Source organism: Xyrauchen texanus, chromosome 2 (genome assembly GCF_025860055.1).
Source record: "Xyrauchen texanus isolate HMW12.3.18 chromosome 2, RBS_HiC_50CHRs, whole genome shotgun sequence".
Taxonomy (NCBI): domain Eukaryota; kingdom Metazoa; phylum Chordata; class Actinopteri; order Cypriniformes; family Catostomidae; genus Xyrauchen; species Xyrauchen texanus.
Window position 1 is genome coordinate 22,651,081 of NC_068277.1, and position 22,710 is coordinate 22,673,790.

Below are 22,710 nucleotides of genomic sequence, written 5' to 3' on the forward strand. Positions count from 1 at the left end.
GGTGCCCCTCAAAGTCTCACTATGGCTTCTCACAGTGATGGGGCTCCATGCATGAGAGAAGCCATCCCCACACCACTACTGCTTCTCCCTGTGTCTCTGGCTCTTGCACTTTCTCGTTATCCCATCACTATGGTAACCAGGCAGCTGCAGCTTCCTCATTGATGTGTTAGAGGGCAACGGTAGGAGCAGACTGGATCACACCAGTTTCCCTTTTGAGGGTCTTTTTTCTCTTATCTTCCCGATTCATTTTTATCACTGTTGTATTATATCTTTCATCTCAAGGCTAGTATCAGTTTGAATGAATATAGACCAACTTCTAGAAGTAGCCATTAAATGTTTTATTTAAATTCTTCATTGATCTAAAATTGCCATGCACTCTTCATTCTATCTTTCTACTTTTGTTGCCATTTAGTCAATGAATGCATAAATATAATTTATTAGTTCATAATTTTAGATGTATTATTGACTTGGTGGTGTTGCTATCTGTCTCTCAGCCTCTGTGATGGAATGTCTGTCTTCTGATGAATATTAATAAACTCAGTCCTCATTTAGTAATAGTCTCACTCGCTTCCATTTTAAACCTGTTAATCTTAGCTTGTGTGGTAGCAGCCCAATGCCCTTTCATTGAGTGTGTGTTGACACAGTCCACTGTCTTATTAGGTTCTCTCTGCTAAACACACTGACCCCGTTTTTTGTTGTCTGTCTGTCTGAGGTGTCAGATCTTCTGTGCGCCTTATTAATGACATCTCTCAATACAAAGACACACCATTGAAAAACATTCCAAAGTCGCCGTGCTTGTTGCCATTTTTTTCAGGCTCTAACAGCACAGACGGCTGTAACCTCTCTGAATATCATGATATCCCTGAAAGCCTGTTAACAGTCTGACATTACCATACCATCTTTTAACCTGCCAGGTCATGATCTGTTTGTTCTCACCAAGTCATTAATTAATGCTTCATTTGGAGTAAATATTCCATCACATAATGTTGCCCTAATGTGTGTGTGGTCGCTTTCAAAACTTGCCCAGACAAATTTGTACAAGCTTTATGCATCATTCCTTTAATTGATACAGTATGTACATCCTTTCCTTTCATAAATCAGGAAAACATTTCTTTACATCTTTACAAAGTTCCTGTGTAAAAAAAACTGAAAGAAAAAGAAGGGGGCAAAGTATACAGCAAATAAAAGAAAAATACTACAAAAGGACATCTAAAGAAACCAAAGCAGTACAATTATTTCTAACTAATACAACCAGATGATCACTGCGACCAAACAGGTAAAGCAAGGTCAGATTTGCCATGCCAAAACCTCCTGCCCCTGTGTATGGCTGCATCTAATTTTCCTGCTGTGCTTTGTGTGGCCTTGTTTCCATAGTTACAGGCAGACAATAACTGAAATGTATTCAGCTCACTGACATGAATGGCACAAATGAAGCCAACTTACTCCAGAAACAGTAAACATGAGTTTATCTTGAGAAAAGAAAATAAGTATTACATAACTTCTGAAGTTACCTCATAATTGCCATACATTTCCAAAGTATTCCCAATGATTTACCTGTAAACTAGCAGTAATTTGCAATCATTTGTAACCCACCTGCAGTTAGTAATGCTTCTATGAACTGCTAATAGGTTCAGTGCTGAGAGGATGGCAGGGAATCTGAAAGTTGTGTTTGCTCTGATTGGCACAAATGTGAACTGTATAGATTAAAAGTGTCTCAGTTTGCAGTAGTTTTCCAAAGTGTGTCATTTGTTTTGTAAACATCTTAAAATAAGTACAGTAATTATATTCATATAGTTTCTGTTACAAACATTATCATAAAATGTCCCCAAATGCTATATACAGGAAATTACATTTATTACATATAACTTTACCATTACAATGTTAATAAAAAAGGATCATTCTTTTTGTCTTCAAGAAAAATCATAAAAGCTTGAAATTGTGTAGTTTTTGAAGAAATTGACTTCTCTGTTGTGATAAATGCAACAAGAGCAGATTGCTTTAGACTGCACTCCCTGTGAATTAGGAGAATTTGGATATTCGAAACGTACCAATCATGGTTCAGAGCTAGACACAACTTTCAGAGGCCCGACATCAGTTAGTCACAAAAGTTTTCACTTATTTGTGGGGAATCAGTACACACAAACACAATAAGCCACTGTAAACTAAAGAATTCAACTTCAAGTTACAAGTAAACATGTTGGTTGCCATTAGAAACACTGAAATATAAAATAATGAAAATAAAAAAAATTGCATTCACTTCTTCTCAGACCTTTGCTTGCCTGTGGCAATGTTGCTGTGCCAATACTAATAGCATCTTAGTGAATACCTCCAGTAAAGTATGAGGGATTGAACATGAAAACAGCATTTTATCACTTTTATAATCTCATGTTTTTTTTACTGTGATACTTTGTTTTATAGCTTAATCAAATGGCACATGGGCTTGAGTTCTAAAAGAATCCTATAAATATGGAGTTGTGGCAATAACTGTACATCTAAAAGACAAACAGCAAAATAACTAAATATAGCAAACATCCCAACTTTGGCAAATTTAACCTTTAAAAATAGTAATAATGATACATTATAGCGGATCATACATAAGCATGTTAGACAAACTCTTAGTAAAAAGAGATAACTTAAAAATTAACCAATAAAAGAAAATAATCGTACGATGGGAGCAGCTCCACACTTTGGTTTGTTAGCTTGTACCATATATCACCTAAATTGTGACAGTGATGAAACAAGTTTTTCTACCATTGTGGATCTTCCCTGATATCCCTATCTTCTGTAAAGTGAAACATTGTAGTAGCCATCTCTATGCAGGTTTCCAAGGTCAATCTAAATGCCTTATATCATTATCGTCATCAATAAGTCTTCTTCTGATGCACTAGAAATGTATATACAAAGGATGCTCTTTAATTCTTATGACATATGAGTAGAAATCTGTCAAAAAACAAAATTACTTTCAGAGAAATCCATTAGCCAAACACTACCTAGTGACCTTTAAACCCCATTAATGTTTATTTTAGCTGCTTCTGAATCACTAGTTAAAACCCTTATCCTAGTACATATCACTACCTGTATACATACATCCAATTTAATTCAGCCTTTAACATGTGCAAAACTAGTAACATGATCAGGGACTGGTCAACAGGTTAGTTAAACACAAGCAATGATCATGGTATTCTCGCAATGTTAACATTACAGTAAAGGCCAATGTATACTTCGGTTGTCTGCGTTGCTGATCGCTCCAGATTTTCTGAGAAGGATGCAGGCAGTGTTCCAAAAAGGGGTAGGAACCCCAATCTGCCAGCAAATAAATAGGAAGTCCCTCAACTAAACCTTTCCCCACCCCCTTCTGGAGTAATCCCACCCCCCATTTGGAGATCTCTGGACTGCAGCTATACCTACTTGGATTTTCTCAACATGTGGACAGTCCTTGTCTGTGCACGTTGTCGGCACATCCACCTGCCGCTGACTATAGTAAAAGAGTATCTCAAAGCAGTTGTTGTGGGCATGCGTCGAAGGCGTTCTTATTCGCTTGTGGTCAGTAGAGTATACTTTCAAAGGCAATGCGGTCAACCGGGCATGATCTGATCTAGACCGCACAAAAACGAAGTATACCAGGCCTTAAGGCTCTCTTTAATCTGGCAGCAATACATGCACTTTATACCTGTAATCCCCAATCCCATGCTAACTGCATTCAGAATAATAATATAAGGGTTTTTAAGTCAAGGCAGATGAACTACAGAAGAATATTAACACTCATAGTGAAAGACCCCAAGTTCCTCAAACACTGTTCAAATCTAAATCTTTGAAATATGTACTACATTGCTGATTGACATGTACATTCAGATCTGCCAGCACTGTGGTTAATCCCATTCAGAATAATGAGATGCAGACGTTTGAGTGTTTTTACTGTTGATTGGATAATAACCAAGGATAATTTGATCCCAAAAATGGAATAGAGTAAACTCCTGATAGTAGAAAATATTTTTATACTACATATGAGGTTTGTTTTTTAGTATTGTCTCACACAAGTCAAGTCAATAGTTTAAACAGCATATAACAGATTTTATCCCCCCAGAACCTTCCTCTTAAGGATGTCAGTGCATTTTAATTCAGCTTAACTGGCCATTAAATAAGAAGTCAATTTTAAGGGAGACAGGTGAATGCTGTCTAATTTGACTGGCACACGCAACTGGCAAAGTTGTGTCAAAGAGAACTGCTATCTATTAGGGACACCCTCACAAATAAAGTGAGAAGCATCACCAAACTTATCTGTAATAAAAACAGTGCATTCAGATAAATCAAGGCAAACAAAAACAGAAAAAAAGAACAAAATAGTAATCTCAGAATATCCTAAAATAAGATGATAACCAGCCTAAAAATGTTTAAACAAACTGAAATTACATAAAAGTACAAAAAAAAAAAAAAAAGAAACAGTTTCAATTTTAAGACTTGCCATGTGAAAGATGGTATTTTCTTGCTCATTTTTCATTCAAAGACGTTTCATGCAACAAGTTCTTTGAACAATGAAACACAAATGTTTGTTATATGTTCAGTTAAAAAAGAAGCTTGTTTTACATATTTTTAATATAGTTTACTTCTCCATGGCAGGCACCGTATGCACAAACCAGGTACAGAGGCATGCCACACATTTGCATTGCTCTTGCATTCTACTATTGAAAGCTGTGATGTCATTGAAGCAGCAAGCTTTTGGGTAGTCCTAGTATTTGGCTGACCCTGGCCATCTCACATTCTAAGCCATTTCCACACTGCTACTGTGACATCAAAGACGGAAGTATGGCGATAGTACAAGCTAGAATGGAAAGAGGGAGCACAACAAGACTCAGTGGTGCATGCAGTTATGTGGATGGGGTTGAAGGGTGGGGATGTAAGGGAGGGAGGGGTCTGGCCCAGGGTTGCAGTCAGATTTTTTAAAGGGGTGGGGTTAAAGTCAAGTCAAGGAAAACTAACGAGGTTCATGTTTTTTGCACTACAAGTTACTTCTATGTATTTTTAATCACATTTAGTTGCTTAACTTTATACAACGTTATGTCACAGATGAGGCTCATTGTGATTTGTATCTCTCCCTCTGCTGGTACTGTGATAGAAGAATGGAGATGGAGAGAGATTATGGGTGTCATTAATATGTATTCAAACATTTTAAATATACATTGATTAGTTGCAGAATATGAAGCCTTCTATATTGTATACTTGTAAAGTCAATCTTTTATATTTATACAAATTTATATTTGTGCTCAGTTTAATTTAAGTTCCATCATCAGATTGCAGCTATTATGCCACCCAAGTTTAATTTGAATACTGTGTGAGTCATATTTGATTGCATTTGTTTTCCAGATTTTAGATATTGCAGTGAAGGAGCAATATCAGATGGGGAATCATTACTACAATTCAGAACTTTTGTTGTAAATCCTATTTTCTCCCCAACCTGAAGGATGAAAAAAGTTTACAAAATTTAAATCAAATGGCTATTAAAGCTGTATGTGCTCAAATTAGTTGATGGCAATGTATTAATTCCGCCAAAATAAATTTAAATGTCAGCCAAATTTGTAGATAAAGATTTTTCTTCAACATGAAAGAACTTTAATTTATTTCTTGTGGTTTCTAAGATACTGTGGCTTAACACTGGAACCTGCTCAACCAACACTAGGAGCTTTGGGATATAAATCACTGACTTTTTAATACTCACCAGATTTTGAGCTTTCTTTTTTGTTTGTCAGATAGACAGTTAAAAATAGACATGCTGTGCTTCGGACTAAAAGTTCAAATTTTATGGACTGTTTGATTCCACCAGACTGCTAATATTGCCAAAAGAGGATGGTAGCATCAGAAAAGGTGGATCAAAGTTTACTACGTCCACTGCTTGATGATCTTTAAGATTGGTCTGTGCTACCCTATGGATCAGGGTCAGAGGCAGAATGTTTTTAGAAGGATATTTGTAACTGTAAACAAATTTCCATTCATATCCTAACAACATAAAATCTTTAGAGATATTTACTTGATTATGGTGTTTTAAGGTGACAAGATGACTATGAAAAGAAAGACTATGAGCAGAAACAGGATCAAAGGAATGAAATGTCCACTAAACCCCCTTAAAAATTAATATAACAATACAAATAAGAATAAAAATAAGTATGAATAAAAATAAAAGTTGTAAGAACAGATTTGACTCTTTTAAATAAAAAACATAAATAAATAGGTAGAAGAGGACCGGGTCAGTGGGAGGTTCAGGGTCATTGCCAGCGGCTTCTTTTATATTCTATCTTGCACGCTCAAGTTAACTCTATGTCTCTCACTCTTCGTTAAGCTGTAATCTGTACCGGCTGTAGCGGATCTGGAAGAAGAGCCTCTCCAGCAGTGAATGGGTCATCCCTGGCAGCGTGTAGTCCTTATTCTCTCCCACTCGCCGGAAACCCAATGACTCGTACAGCTTGTGGGCGGCCATCTTGACTGCAGTCGTTCCCAGAACCACAGCAGAGTAGTTGTTTAACATGGCAAACTCTAGAACACGTCTACCCAGAGCCTTAGCGATGCCTTTACCACGAAAACGAGAGTCCACAGACATGCGACGAAGTTCAACTGTGTTGTCATCTTCTCTACCATGTGCTGCTACGATGCCCACCACCTGGCCTTGCAAAACTGCCACCCAGAAACAAGAGCCTGCAAGAATCGAAACAAAATAGATTTTTCAGTTTGTTCTGCAGAGTAAACTAAATGAATAAATCTGCATCTAAAAGGAATCTGTTAACAAAAATTTACTGTTTTGATGGAAAATGTAAGAGTTTTTCCACCCTATAGCTTTTAGTTCAATACTAATTGAAATCCATTTATTTAACATTTTAAAACAAACCAATTATTCAGTGTTCTCTGAATAAGGCTCACTGAGATGTATGGCAAAGTAGGCAATGGAGAGGTTATTCAAGAAGCAACTTTTGGGTCTGGTGGACTGAAATAGTCTGAATCAAAATATTTCACAATATAAGTTTGTGCATTGAATTTCCCCACATAAGCAGTCCTATACAATTTTTATTCCATGATAAAGTTATTTTTACCTGAAGAGGCATGGAGATTACTAGTGTGAGTAGCATTCATGTGAGTGCAGCTTCAAATTGTTTGTGTGTTTTGAAATGTGAAAACTAGGGCTGTCAGAATTAACATGTTAACACAAGCGATACATTTAAAAAGTTTAACGTGTTAATTGTTCTTAATCGCGATTAACGTATTTACCGCTAATACATCATAAACCAGCATAAACACTTTTTGGGAGGACAGAACATTTGGAATGTGTCTGCCCCGAGTCATTACACTGATGCACATTTCACAAACACACACAACAGTACTTCCCTGCCAGTGATAAAATGATGGAGAAAGAACATCTTAAAATAAAGCCCAGATGGGAGTTTTGATAGAAAGCACATTTTAATTACCACAGAAGCACACCAAATCTTAGATATGACCAAAAATCTGAGTGAATTTTTTCAAAATTATGCGATTAATCATTATTATAAACTTTAATCGAGTGACAGCACTAGTAAACACATTTCAGCACTCTGTGTAGCAAATAGTGTTTATGGATCAATCATGTCAGAATTCTAGTTTTGATACTACTGCCTGAATTGCAGAACTGAATGTTCAAGAATATAAACATGGGAAACATATTCATTGTAATTTTCTTGATATATTTAATATAATTGTTGTTTTTGTTTTGAGTCCCTCTACTGGCATTACTATTAATCACATATTTAGGTGCAAATTACATCACCACTCATGGATTTACTGTGATGCCCAGAACTCAGATGCTTGGGGGTATTTAAGTGTATTGGGAATGGCTGGATTAAGTTAAATTACTGGATTAATTATGCTGGGTAAAACAACAGTCATTTGTAGGTAAATTCTGAATGGAGCACAGAATATGCTTTTTCCAAACTTTTAAATTTGATTGACTTATCAGGCTCAGATTAGCTCTGTCCTGCAGAACTAAGTTACTTACTGAGTAAAAGGAGCAATGAGATAAATTCAAGATGGGGCAAAATAAATATTTGGTCAGGCAAATGCATTTCCGTACATATTAGTGAATGGGTGTTATGTTTTATTTTCAGTGAATCCAACAATTGGTGTATTAGCATTTTCTAGCAAGAAGAGTGGATAACCGTGTATAACATGGGGTCTGGTATTAACTTTTACTTCCATTAACAACTATGACAATTGTGTCTGTGTGTGTGTGTGCGTGTGTGTGTGTGTGTAATGTTTTCAGTTAGTTAAACGTGAAATACTCAGATCATAAGCTGTTATATCAGATACTGCCTATGTGTAATAATGGAGTTATTTCATGATTATTAACAGCTATTCACATTCTACATAAAGACTGAAGCTCAGGTTGTCATTTGTTCATTGTGCCATGTTGCTACGCTTTGCGTATCACACACACACACATTCCCACTTAAGTGTGTGTGTCATGACTCCATTAGCTCTAGGGCTGAGGAGTACTATTAATCACTTTGGGACTGAAAGTCCTGCTGTACACCCATTAGTTTTACTGCTGCACACACACACAGCCTGATAACTTATTTGTAAGTCAGCTGAAACACTGTGAGAGCTCTTGCTCGTCCACATCCTCATTTTTAAGACCAAAACCAACTTTTAGACATATCTCCCGATTTACTTACAGACTCCCAAACCCTAGTTTTTAGAAACAGCTCCTATTTAGAAAACTACAATATCACAATGTAATACTTTCTCTACCTCTGAAACAACTATTCTTTTCTGCTTGTGTAACCAAGGCTGTGCAGGCAGAGGAATATAAAATTTGCCAATAATTCAAAACACGTGCTTTTTCATGATCCAATCAAATTTCATCGTTTAAATTATTTCTCACTGAATATTCAGTTTCACTCAGAAATATGTAACATTATGGAAGTTAAATGCATTGTGAATGCTGTTTGAACTTGAAGAATAATCAAATCTATTTGTACGTGTATTTTAAGACAAAAATGTCTTATTTATTCCCATATTAGCATGTTACAGGGTATTTCTCATCTTCATCTGAAAGAGAAACCACCCTCTGTAAGGATAAAAGCTAGTCAGAATAGACATTCAGTGCATTAAAGAAACATCAAGCCTGCACTAATAGATAACCCACATATTATTGTACCATTCCCACCTCAGAGATACAGCATGCCACATTAGCATAGCAAGAGAGAAAATCCCTTGGGAGAATCATTTGTCTGCATTCTGCCACTAAACAAAACTAGCATACATGCTCACAGCAGGGCTCAGTTTCCCACATTTTCTGACCCGAGTATTCAATCCTCTATTTTACCAGAAGCAGGGCTTATACATAAGAAGCCTGTCCATGCAGAAACTAAGGCCCTGTGAACTTGATTTATGACTAAAAGGAACTACTGATTATAATTGCTGTTTGATTAACACTCGTATAATTGTGAATTTAATTTAGATACAAAGTCTATATTAAGCCCTTCCAAAAAAAAATCACAGTACTGATTTTGCATCCACCAAATGTGTATTTTTTTGTGTCACTCACAGTGATTTTCGAGGCCATGTATGATCTATGAACTTGTTTCATAAACTCCTGTCACTCCTGTCCAAACTCCTGAGTGGGAGTAACTGGTCTATAGTTACAGAGGGGGCAATTCTTTCATTCATACTGACACACAAGCACACATACCAGGGGAGATTAGAGTATTGATCAGTCTGATTGACCAAGATAGTAGACACGATTGTGGCTTTGGCTTTTGTCACTAAAATAACATGTGGAAATGTAGTTTTATTGTGGAGGGGGGAGGCATTAAAGATTATTGTGTGATTCTGAGTTTGCCGCATTACTATTTTTATCAGCATTTTTCCTATATGCAATCAATAGGGACACATGACTCCGAACAGTTATCCAGAAGAGCAGAGCTGAGCGACTTTTTGCATATTTTATGAGTCTTCAGCATTAAAGCTGCACATCAGCTATTTAACCCATTGTGGACTACTAAAGTGGAGTTTTAACCTGATCCTGAAAGTGTTTGTTGTAGAGATATAAATGTCAGATTGAGGAGGCTGGTATATTGTGGAAGGTCAAACACTGCACTGATGTTTTCTATTTTGGAGTAAAGTTTGTATTTTAAGTATTTAAGGCTAAGCATGTTATAAGATTAGCATAATTACATTCAGTATGAAGTGCCCAGATGCTACTGAGTCTTTAAGGAACAGTTCGCCCAAAAATGAAAGTTCTCTCATCATTTACTCACCCTCATGGCATCCCTGATGTGGATGACTTTTTTCTTCTGCTGAACAGAAACAAAGATTTTTAGAAGAATATCTCAGCACTGTAGGTCCATACAATGCAAGTGATTGATGACAAGACCTTTGAAGCTCCGGAAATCACTTAAAGGCCACATTAAAGTAATCCATACGAGTAATGTCACTTTCAAAATGTAAAAGTGAAAGTGAAGATTAATAGTAAAAACATATTTAAATATTGATCTGTTTCTCTCCCACAGCAAACACATTGCTTCAGAAAACAAGGATTTAAACACTGGAGTCTTATGGATTACTTTTATGTGGCATTTATGTGATTTTAGAGCTTCAATGTTCTGGCCACCATTCACTTGCATTGTGAGGACCAACAGAGTTGAAATATTCTTCTTAACATGTTCATTTGAGTTCAGCAGATGAAAGTAAGTAATACACATCTAGGATAGTATGAGGGTGAGTAAATTATGAGAGAATGTAAATTTCTGGGTGAACTATCCCTTTAAGTGCTATTTGGGAAAGTTATATTTATACATAATTTATGATATGACAATATATTTCTATTAGTAACATTTATATATTTGCAATATCTATTGAAATTATATCTAATATAGTGTATAATATCTATTACGTGTGTGTGAGAACGAAGCTACCCCTTACCTGTGGGTTTCATGTAATATGCCTCTATGTCAGCCATATCAGTGTGCAGAGCGCAGTCCAGGTAGTTGAGTATGACATTTCTGCTGTAGTAATAACGTGCACCCATGAGAATAAAGGGTGTGCAGAAGGTCAGTATGAAGGATTTGGTCATAACATAGCACATTACTATGGAGAAATGGAAAAAAAATAAACGACACCTGTCAGAAAAGAGAATCAAGTGTTTGATTTTTGGCAGAAGAGAGACATACAGACATCAAATGCATTCACATTGGGGATTGGGGGTATGGAAAACAAACACATTACATGGAGTATCCTGGAAAATAAACACATTTCCAGGTTCCAAAGTAACACTATACTTTTGTACTGCTTGGAATGGAACTGCATCGGAGGGCACAAAAACATGGTCTTCATTGCTGTAGTAAAACCCAGAGAAGTGTGTGTGTGAGGACAGGTTTAGGTGGTTTACTAGGACTTTTTTTAAGGTTATCATCTGGTAATTACAAGGGTATTTTGCTATAAATATGGTTTATGAGGGCATTTCTAGTGTTCCCATAATTAAAATCGCTTAAAAACTAAATTGTGTTTTTTTTGAACATGTAAAAATGCCGAAAGTTGTTTGCGAGGGTTAGGGGTATGGTTTGGGTTAGGGGATAGAATCTATAGATTGAACAGTATAAAAATCATTATGTCTATGGAGAGTCCTCATAAGGATAGCCACACTAACGTGTGTGTGTGTTTGTGTGGGCAGGTTTAAGTGGTTTACTAAGACTTTTTTTTAGGTTACAAACTTGTAATTACAAGGGTATTTTGCTATAAATTTAGTTAATGAGGACATTTCTAGCATCCCCATAATTCAAATCGCTTTAAAAACATACTAAATTATGTTTTTTTTTATATATATTTAAAAATGCAGAAAGTTTTTGTGAGGGTTAAGGGTATGGTTTGGATTAGGGGATAGAATTTATTGTTCGTACAGTATAAAAATAATTATGTCTACGGAGAGTCCTCATAAGGATAGCTGCACCAACGTGTGTGTGTGTGTGTGTGTGTGTGTGTGTGTGTGTGTGTGTGTGTGTGTATGTGCGCGCGCGCCTCAATAGACACAAGAGGTCGCCCTTGAGTACTCGCTACTGACTTACTGCGCCAATTTGCATGCTGCACCACGATGCGCACTGTTTACTGTCAACACAGAAATGTGTTTCCACTGACAAACTAAAAAAGTGTCTAAAATAAATTCATTGATCCACTAAAAAAATGCATATGAACCTAGCCTATATGGTTTATTTATCTGATTTCACAGAAGAACAATCACTGTGTACTAGGCTGTGTGCGGCGTACTCTGTAATTGACTGTAATAACTGATGGAAGTTTATGGACAATTTTAAAACCTCTCATTCATTTCATTCGTGTGGCGTAAGCACATTTTCAATTTAATTTCAAGATTAACAATAATTGGCCTTGATGTTCTTAGAACACGGAATCTTAAATATTCCGCCTGTAGATAAAAACATAATTAGTAGAGAATACAGTAAATGTTATTTTAAATATAGACGGGGGGAAAAAACAGCAAATGTAGGAAACTTACAGCCATTGGAGCACTCGCGCGGGACTCAGCGCGCGCACATATTCACCGGCAAAGCATGCTGCATGCTTTCATTTGCTGTTGTCTTTGTGCCTCATATTCTGATATTCAGTGGTATTTTATAATGAAACAATGCAATTAGTGCATGCGCTTGGGGAAAAAAATAACAATTAGATTCAAGGTTGAATTTAACTGTGCTCTGTTGGCCATATTGGTACTTTTTATTTCATTGTCACTGTAACGGTTCAGAGCCGATTTGTGTGACTTTATGTGATGTGCCGCGGAGCAGCGAGTAGACCGTTACGCTCATCGTTCACCACGAGTTGTGCCACCTACCTGTGAGAAAGGCGTAGATAAATTGGATTTTATTTTGTTGTTTTAGACCCCGAAATGCCGAATTGGGTATGCGCTCCATGATTCCCTCGTTGAAGATCCGGCGCACCTCCTCATGGTCAGAATGTTCAAACTCGCGGATAAAAACCTGATTCCGTTTTTCATCCTTGCTGTCGTGCACACTGGGAGAAGACGTCCACATTTGCGAAGAGGAAACGATCATTGAATCTTTTTTACTCCCAGCTATGGCCTCTTGTTCGTCTGCAACGATTTTAGTTTCGCAAACCATTTTGGCAGACATACAATGCATGCAATTGGCCTGGAACGAACTAAAACTGTGAAGAAAAGAAAAGAAAGTATGGATGCTGGTCTTCTTTGTAATGGAAAGAAAATAATGAATGCACCGCTGCAACCCTGAGCTTCCTCGCGACCAATACTTGCCGGTGTATCACAAGTGGTATTTATATTGCGCCAAACCCGCATTCAGATGCTGGAGAGTGGGTGTGCTCCTCATATCGCTTATTGGATGGAGCGTCGTGCCACATGACATGGGTGGGAGGTGAGAGTACAAAAGAAACACCCTAAAGTGTCATTTTAAATTAAAGTATATTTTACACCCGTCAATACACCGGCGAAATTCCTCACATGTGTGTTTCGGGGGGAGGGGAACGGATACGGGGTAACTGCATATGATGCGCATCGTATCGCCATGGACCCAAGAGCAACGTCATCAGACGCCATTGTCTTTCTCCTCATGAGACGATGCTGCGCAACAACAGTGGTCATATATCTGCCTTTTAGACACGTTTTACAATGTGCTTGGATAACGGTGGTTTAATCTCTTCCACCGGCATCTAGTTTATAGTGGGTGACACATCTGTTGCACTACTATTACGCTTCAGGGTTTATGTTCATCCAACACACCCTTCTTTTGACCGGCGAATGTCTGTCCCACAAATTGCTTGTGATTTGACACATTTAGACAGTGTTTCGCGGCGCGTTGTAATGCAATGTGACACGAGGAGCACCCTTTATTTACATCACGGGGTGAATGTTTTATATCACAAGCTTTAAAATCAACAGGCTACACCTGCTGCAGGTCATTTCTGTGTTGCGGCATCATGGAGTTGTAAATGTGTTATGATGCATTGATAAGAAGTAACTGATGCTATAAAGAAATAGCCTCGATTTTAATGTTACGTCGCATTCCACTCGTATTGTATAGAACTGGTTTAGACTGGATCTCGCCCTCCCATATCCTTTTCTCCTAGCCCTCACCCCCTCACTGACGAAGATTGAATATTTTTCTCCGAATGTATGTGGATAATGTATATCCGCACTCCTATACCAAAGCGGCGTTTAAAACGACTTAAAACTAAAGGCGCGAGCATTTGGCTCGTGTGAAAGAGTCGGTCATTTTCTCAGCCTCAGCAGCTGCGGTGCACGTGGGGTGACTGCTGGTTCCACCGGGCATGCGCGTGAATGCAGAAACTTGGCTAGAGCAGTGAGCACCATTCCACCTCAATTAGACTCCAAATTTTTTTATGCACAGCAACTGTAAAGATAAGAACGCTCGTGTATAGGATGTATTTATATTTTAGAGACATATATTAGTGCATGAGGATTTAATAATTTAATTTAATAATTTAAATATCACCCGCGAAGTTGTACACAGGATAAGCTGTTGACAATGCCTGGATGGATGGAATTTAAATATCAGGAAGTTTAAAGGATGTTTTCAAGCCTGATAAATATATATATATATATATATATATATATATATATATATATATATATATATATATATATATATATATATATATATATATATATATATATATATATATATAAACAGTGTTTCCCATAGTAGACAAAATGATTCACTGACTCAATCATAGCACATAAGATGTTGATTTGTCATCACCTAGTGACATTTCCAGAAGGGCTCACTGAACTAATCAGTTAATAAAATTGAATAAATTTGTGAAACAGAAGCAAGCTTCACCAAAATACTCTTTATTTTGCAGCTAATTCTGTACAATTATAAACTTGAATCACTATAATATATGGAATTGATGCTTTTAGATGGTTCTTTAAAAAAAAATATCCCCAGAAAAAAAGTTCGTAGACCAGTGATTGTCTTACCTTTTTGGCCCCTCATGAGTTTGCATCCCTGTAATTTGTGGTGGCATTGCAAGAACAAATCTACAAATTATAGAATTTGAAAAGAAGCAAATAGAAAATAGAAAATAGAAAAGAAGCAAATTGATTGTTTTTTTATTACCTATTTAGCACTCTTGCCACCTGTGACCTCACACAGCGTAGCTCATGGCATGGGTCAAATTAAACCTATTCACCGTACAGTCCATCAGAGTGGACCGGACTCATTTACATTTACATTACATTTATTCATTTGGCAGACGCTTTTATCCAAAGCGACTTACAAAAGAGGAAAACATAAGCGAATCATCTTAAGGAGACAGTGGTACGAAAAGTGCCATACTACAAAGTTTCACTATCATCAGAATAGTATACAAAACAGATTTAAGTGCAACAAAAAATGTACCCGCGTTCAAGACAGTACACAAACAGCACCTGATCTAGCAATGAATACCACTCTAACAACGTTAAAAACAGAACAAGCTGCTGGATGACAATCAGTCAGGCTTCAAAAGTGGAAACTCCACTGCGACTGCCCTGCTGTCTGTCATCGAGTCGCTGAGACAGGCGAAAGCTGAATCCAGATCATCCGTTCTGATTCTGCTGGACCTTTCTGCTGCCTTTGACACAGTCAACCATCAGATCCTACTCTCCACCCTCTCTAAACTGGGCATCACTGGAACTGTGCTTGACTGGTTCAACTCTTATCTCTCAGAAAGGTCCTTTGAGGTAGCCTGGAGAGGGGAGGTATCCAAGCCACATCAGTTACTTACTGGGGTACCTCAGGGATCAGTGCTCGGGCCACTTCTCTTCTCCATATACACAACATCACTGGGACCCATCATCCAGTCACATGGTTTCTCTTATCACTGCTACGCTGATGACACACAACTCTACTTGTCTTTCCATACCAACGACACCACAGTGACCGCTCGAATCGCTACAACTACAGTTTCACCTTCCAAAACGGTCAGAAATCTAGGGGTAACCATTGATGATGAGCTAAATTTCACAGACCACATTTCAAAGACTGCAAGATCATGTAGATTTACACTCTACAATATCAGGAAGATAAGACCCTTCCTCTCTGTACATGCCACACAACTGCTCGTTGGATGAATTAACAGTTTAGCTTTCTTGTTTTTTCCTCTTCACATTAATGTTATAGCCTCTGCCCCTGCCGACCCTGGCATGAGGAGATCAGAAGGCATAGGAGATTTTTTGAGTCTGTAGAAAAGTCAACAAACTGAAAAAAAAAGTTTTTTTGAGGTAATGTGTAATGTTTGCAATCTTGTTAAAATGGATTTCATAAAATTGGTATCAGAAAAAGTATTGATTAGGAACAGGTATTAACCTAAAATTTTCTTTAAAGATACCAAGCCCTACTCACACAAACACTAAACACCATCAGGGTAATACATGTTAAATTTAAATAATGCAGTAAACATGAACTAAATTACATTAAATATAAAACAGAACACCCCAATGTACGTAACTGTTATCAAAAATAAGATGAACCATAACTATTCCCATGAAATGTAATGAGCCATGCAGGGAAATCTAGGAATGCCTGATTACGTTTTGTTTACTGTAATTTTAACAATACTTTTCTGTAAAAAGTACATGTACTCTCTTGTTAAACACAATGTACATTTTTTACCATTAATTATACAGGAAAATCTTTATTTTTACATCTAAAAAAAAATAATTTTTATTGTAAAACTACTGTATTGTCTTTTCAAATATATTTTAAAAAATTACTGTATATTTTACAGTTAATATTTGTTAATCAAATAACATTTTATTTATGTAGCATTTTTACAGTATTTTACTGTTAAAATTACAGACATTTTTTACAGTGCAGACTTAATGAAACCAGTCTTACATTTTTTAAATTTAAGGAAATATGAGGGGGAACCTTGGTGTGGAAAGGAAAGAGTTTGCATATATCTTTGGACAAACTTATACCTTAATCTTTAATATTATCAGATTATATCCATTATGATGTAAACTTATACAGTAATATAACTTTAATATAAACTGATAAAACTTCCCTTTAGAGAAGTGTATTATGTGTGGTTGTGTAATGTGTATATCTGAATTCATGAATCGGTGTATGTAATCCAATGTAAATGGGGTCGCACACCGGACACGTCTGGTGGATGACATGGTGCATCCTAGAATTTGAAAGAACTGTTTTCAATGAAGGTAGCACACCGCCGACTCCACTCGGCATCTGTTGGCGGTGCCCAACTGTGACTTCGGAGGCTGCTCAAATTTCTTCTGCGCCTCGCATATTTTTCCATTAAATTCAACCCAAATCATCGCCTCTTCTTGTCTGGTGTGCGACCACCTTAAAAATCTAAAATTAGGTTAATTACTAGCCATTTATTATTGATTTTTTGTTTATTATAACGCATATTGTCAAGTTTTATGTCTGTTGCATGTCTTTAAGTCATCATTAGTGAATTTACTTTTTTTGAATTTATGTTCTTAGAATGAATCTTTTGAAGTTACTTGATGAACCAGTTTGACTATGGACTCAGATCACTTATCACAGGCTTGGTTACACAAGTGGTCATGTGCTTAGCAGTTTCTGTTCTGTTGTTACTTCCATTTCATATACAAATTTATTTTTATCAAAATGATTGTTCTTACATTTACAGACAAACATTTGCGTGCTGAGGGAGAAGACGGCAATACAGCACACAATCGAACGTAAGGTGTGCTTGATATACTCGTGTGTCTGTATCTCTGTGCATTCTCAATGTGCCCTGTCTACCCCGCTTGCACAACAGTAGCTCTAGCAGGTGTATGTATGTATGTATGGTATTGGAGCATTTTAACATGAACAAGAGCACAGTATTGGGCCCAATAACATTCCAAACACATTCTTTTCGAATGGTGCTATTATCAACAAGAGCAGATGGCCTGTGGACTGTAGTTTGGACACTCTTGCTCTGAGGGTTGTTTTGGACTGTGCATCTATACTGAAATAATTTTTAGAACAGTTAAAGTCAGAGCCAGAACAGGAGTACATTTCAGAAGAATAATTCAAAAACTCAGTTGCGTTTAGTTTGTCCATCAACCCATGAAAGCATTGGGACAGAGGACACAGAGCCCCAGAGGGCATTGGGATGTGTAGAGATATGCAATGAAGTGTGAAATGACGTGAAGTACAGGTATGAGTCTCACTGTTTATGTGAATGACAGGTTGGGATTGCCCATATTGAGTAATGTTACTTTTCAACACAATTATACATCATTGTCTGATGACTATAATGTCAAATATGTATTCCATTGAGATTCTATCATCTCTATCTTTTTGATGTTGTTGTTGTTGCTGTTGTCTTTACTCATTTCCAAAGAGCACTGCCCTAATTGAAAAGTTAGACAAGGCAAAGTTGTCATGGCAAGAGCCATTTTATTTTTTTTTACTGAATTTGCATTTCCTGAATAACATTCCAGTTATTACAAGGCAAGAATAGAACAGTGTTAAAGTTTGACGTACTGGTACGTTTTTAGACCTACTGAAGGTATTTAGGTTTTAGACTTGAATTAATGAAATTCTGCATCAGAGCTGCTTTTCTATTGCCATGACACTCAGCATGCATTTTATTTTCTGTAAGCTGTCTATAGAATTTAGTCACACTAGCACCATATTTCATTTTTGTGCCGGTGGTGGATTTGGCTTAATGTCTCTTCAATGGCATGCACTGTATAAAGCTGAAAAATTGTCATAGATCACATCTAATTTTAACAACTTATGCTTCTGGAGTAATTTTAATCCAAAGCAGACCAATCAGAAATAAATTTGCGAATATTATAATGACATCACAGCTGTCGCTTTGAATGGCATTCTATCACTCGTAAATGAGAGATATTCACTTTAACTTAAATCTAACATTTCTTAAAAATTATAATGTTGAAAAAACTAAACAAAAATAGATATCACAACTAAGGCTGAAAAACAAAACATAGTTTGAATCGGCTTGTTAAGCTGTTCAGGCTGAATTAATTGCAGAAGTTTAATACTTAATGTTAGTGGTCTCACTGCCAACCCTAACCAGAGTGTTTGAAGAATATCAACGCAGATCTGCTTTGCAAGCACTGTAATTATTCTGCTTTCTATAGAAACTTTCTCCCTTGCTCTGTAAAATTGCTACATATGAGTATTTCTCCACAATCTTTTTATAAAGAGTTTATAAAATACTAATATATGTTTACAGTTACACAATTAGAAGTACTGAAGAATTCAGAGTCTTCAGAAGGCATTCATTTTCCTGAACACTTTGTACACATGGCTTACTTGTAAATTCATAACAACAGAAAGAGAGGAAGTGGAAGAATGAGGGAGAAAACTGGCTGGTGCAGGATCTGATAAAGGCTTGAATGGGATGCCATATCCTCTGATCAGTCAAATACGCAAGTACACTACCAAATATGTTGTTCATCCAGAACCGTGTTGGTCAATTGTGCTCCTGTCTCCTCAGCTAAACCAAGCAGTCACATTTTTGTGTTACTGCATGAATCTGGTTTTATTCTGTGTTCAAAAAGTTATGGGAAAAAAGTAAAGGGACATAACAGCATTAGGAATGGACTAAACTGGATTTGAACAGGTTGTGATATTTGAGGTCAAAGAAAAGGGCTTGTAGTAATACATTTTGTAGAGTGTTGAGGTAGGAGCGTGCAGTTCTAGAAGAAGTCCTGAATGCCATCTTTAAATCCTTGAATTTGATGCATGCAGATAGAGGTAGCCAGTGGAGCAAGACCAAGAGATGTATGATGTGGTCGACTGATGAGCTATTTGTTTTTGTGGTATTATAAACTACAGTGTGTTTAAATGCATGAACATGCATTATCAGCCTCATGTGATTTCTGATTCTAAAATTAATCCATCTGTATGTGGGTGTGTCCTAGGATGCCCACTGTCAGCACACTGTGTCCATTTTCCTCTGTGACTCATGTCTATTGCCAGGAGCATGAACCACCCAGAGAGTAATATCACCATCAAGACACAGGGTCAGAAAGAGGGAAAGGAGGAGAATTAGAGAGAGAGTGAGTAGAAGAGAGGGAGAGAGCTAAAAAGGCTGTAAGGTTGGGAGGGTAGGAGGAGAGGGAAACAGGAACAAACTGGATTATCCACCGGAGGAGACAGATAGACAGACAGTTCTGGGAGGGAGACCGGAGGATTGGCGAGGCTCTGTTCTCTTTAAAAAACAGACAGCAACTCTACTTTACTTATTATGTTCAAGATCAGCAACAGATGTGGAGGTGTCAGCAGATGCATAATGCAACAGGGTGTCACCTTGTACCAATTCGTCACACAAGTTCTGCAAACACATTTACAGTGTGCATAATGGGAGGACTTTTGTTCTTCCTTCACCTGCCTCTTTTCTCCATAATTGTGTTGTATTTTTCTCACAATCCTTCTTGCCTATGATGGCAAAAATGAATATGTTTGAAGCTTCTGCAAAAATATGTATGCATTAATAATAGATTGTCATAATTCAATATTCATGAGTCCCCCTCCACCATAGGTGGAACTCCCTCTTAGACCTTTAGTTGCTGATCTGAGATCAGTGTTGCCATTTCACTTCAGACTCAGATTTTCTGTTTAGTGTACCAGTGTCATCTTAAATGATCAATACTTTGCTATTATTGCTAATTTGCTGGACATCATGAGTGAATCTCTAGACCAGTTTTTTCTGCCCATCCTTTGATCAATAACATTTTCTGATCTTTCATCCCTCACATTTTTGTCTTATGAGCTAAGAACCACAACAAAACAGACTCAATGCTAATTAAAAACAGTCGTTCAAATTCAAAGTGATGAATATTCTGTATGTCCTATTCATATATTTCTGGAGAAATATTATGCAGTCACAGATTCATCTATTCGCCGCAGTTGACTGTGCACAAGCTTGGGTTCCGCTGCATGCTCTGGGATCATGTGTTGTCGTGTTTCAGGTTTTCTTACAAGTGAGCAATTTCCTCTTTCTTCTGCACCACAGCTGGAGCAATGTATGCAAACGAGCCCTTTCCCTTTCACCCAAAGTTCTCCTTTTCTCTTCTTTGACTAAATTAAACATGTCAACAATGAGCCAAATAAATGTTGGTGCAAATTATGAGTATAGTATCTTCAGGGAAAATTTAGGATTTTTCTATTTTGCGCCATTGCCAATTGTTTAAATGGCTTTATTGCTAAGCTAAAGCTAATCAGGACAATGCAGTTTTGCACTATAGAAGTGGGGATCATGCCGGTCTCTGAACTTCTGGGTTTACTACTGTTGTGTCTATTTATTCCTTTAAAACTTGCTTGTTCTGCAGAGATGTGTTTTCACACCCCAATGGGAAGTGCTGCATTGATGCGACAGAGCTATAATTAATCTTTATACCCTTGTGCCCCCATCTGGTCATTTGATGTGTTACAAGCGAGATGTGTAGGTCACTAAAAATGCTGTTGAAGGCATTGCGAGTAATTTGATATTCACAAGTCATAAGTTGTCAGCCACCGTGCATAAAACTACACTTCTAAACCTGGATAGAAAAATGTACTTTATTTTTGATTGGCAACAACCTTTTTTCAAAGTCCATAGGCAGAAGACATTTACTGGCGGCTCATAAGAACTGATGAAATATTTAATTAGATAATTTTCAGACTTAAAATTGGCATGGAAAAAAACATGACTCTAAAATGATAAAAACCAAGCAAATTATAGTTGTGTTTTTTTTGCCTGGAATGCCAAACACCAATTCACAATATTGTTCTCTTTATTTCCACAGTGAACATGCACAAACATATACAAGCTTTGGTTTGCACCACACATTTACAATGACAGAGCTTGACAAAGCCACCAGAGGTTTCTGTATAAACAGCAGCATCTCCTTTCAGAAATATAATCTGATCTGGAACAAAAAAAACCCTGTCTCACATATGGGCCAACACCATCTGTAGATCTTCATTTAGGGGACAGACGTTTATTTGTAGCTGCCCTTAATGCTTGTACCACATGTATTTCACTAGCAATGAATTATGAACTAAAGGCTTGGTTACTGTTTTGCTTTAATTTCTTACAGAGCAAATATGACATCACAAATACTTTGTTAAATGCACTTTTTTCTACACACAAAAACATTGTTACAGCTGTTTATATACAGCTGTATATATATATATATATACACACACACACACTACCGGTCAAAAGATTTGAAACACTTACTCTTTTTTTTTCACATTTTAGAATAATAGTAAAGTCATCACAACTATGGATTAATAGAAATGAAACTATTGGAATTATGTTGTGACTAAAAATACAAAATAAATCAAAACTGTGTTCTATTTTAGTATCTTCAAAGTAGTCACCATTTGCCTAGATTTTGCAGACATTTTTTGTCTGTGACACTCCTGACAACTTCTTGAAGTATCACCCTGGGATGGTTTTCAAACAGTATTGAAGGAGTTCCCATCTATGTTGGGCACTTATTGGCGGCTTTTATTTATTATTTGGTCCAAGTCATCAATTTCAAAAACTTTATTTTTTTTTTATAAAATTGTACTTTTATAATGAAATAAATTAATACGGTGCCACAACTACATTTTTGTCTACAAAACTAATTTCAAACATTTAAGCATACACCTTCAGATTTTTAAGATCATGAGAAACATTTCAGCCAAGTGTTTAATTGGTAGT

General features: G+C 36.8%; 1 protein-coding gene across 1 annotated transcript; it reads right to left on the minus strand.

Moving 5' to 3' along the window:
• Positions 1-1,044: 1,044 nt before the first annotated feature.
• LOC127657309 (N-acetylaspartate synthetase-like) lies at positions 1,045-13,270 on the minus strand. Its single transcript, XM_052146045.1, has 3 exons — positions 12,860-13,270; positions 10,942-11,106; positions 1,045-6,684 (listed from the first exon to the last, which is right to left on the minus strand). The coding sequence occupies exons 1-3, from the start codon at positions 13,164-13,166 to the stop codon at positions 6,317-6,319; spliced, it is 840 nt and encodes a 279-aa protein (XP_052002005.1). The 5' UTR covers positions 13,167-13,270; the 3' UTR covers positions 1,045-6,316.
• Positions 13,271-22,710: the final 9,440 nt, after the last annotated feature.

What these genes read in the sequence shown, in the direction of transcription:
- LOC127657309 (XM_052146045.1), bottom strand. Translation starts at nt 13,166, where the DNA reads ATGCATTGTATGTCTGCCAAAATGGTTTGCGAAACTAAAATCGTTGCA. An exon ending in TATCTACGCCTTTCTCACAG is followed by an intron (nt 11,107 to 12,859) that starts GTAGGTGGCACA and finishes ATTTCTCCATAG; the next exon opens with TAATGTGCTATGTTATGACC. An exon ending in ATATTACATGAAACCCACAG is followed by an intron (nt 6,685 to 10,941) that starts GTAAGGGGTAGC and finishes CGATTCTTGCAG; the next exon opens with GCTCTTGTTTCTGGGTGGCA.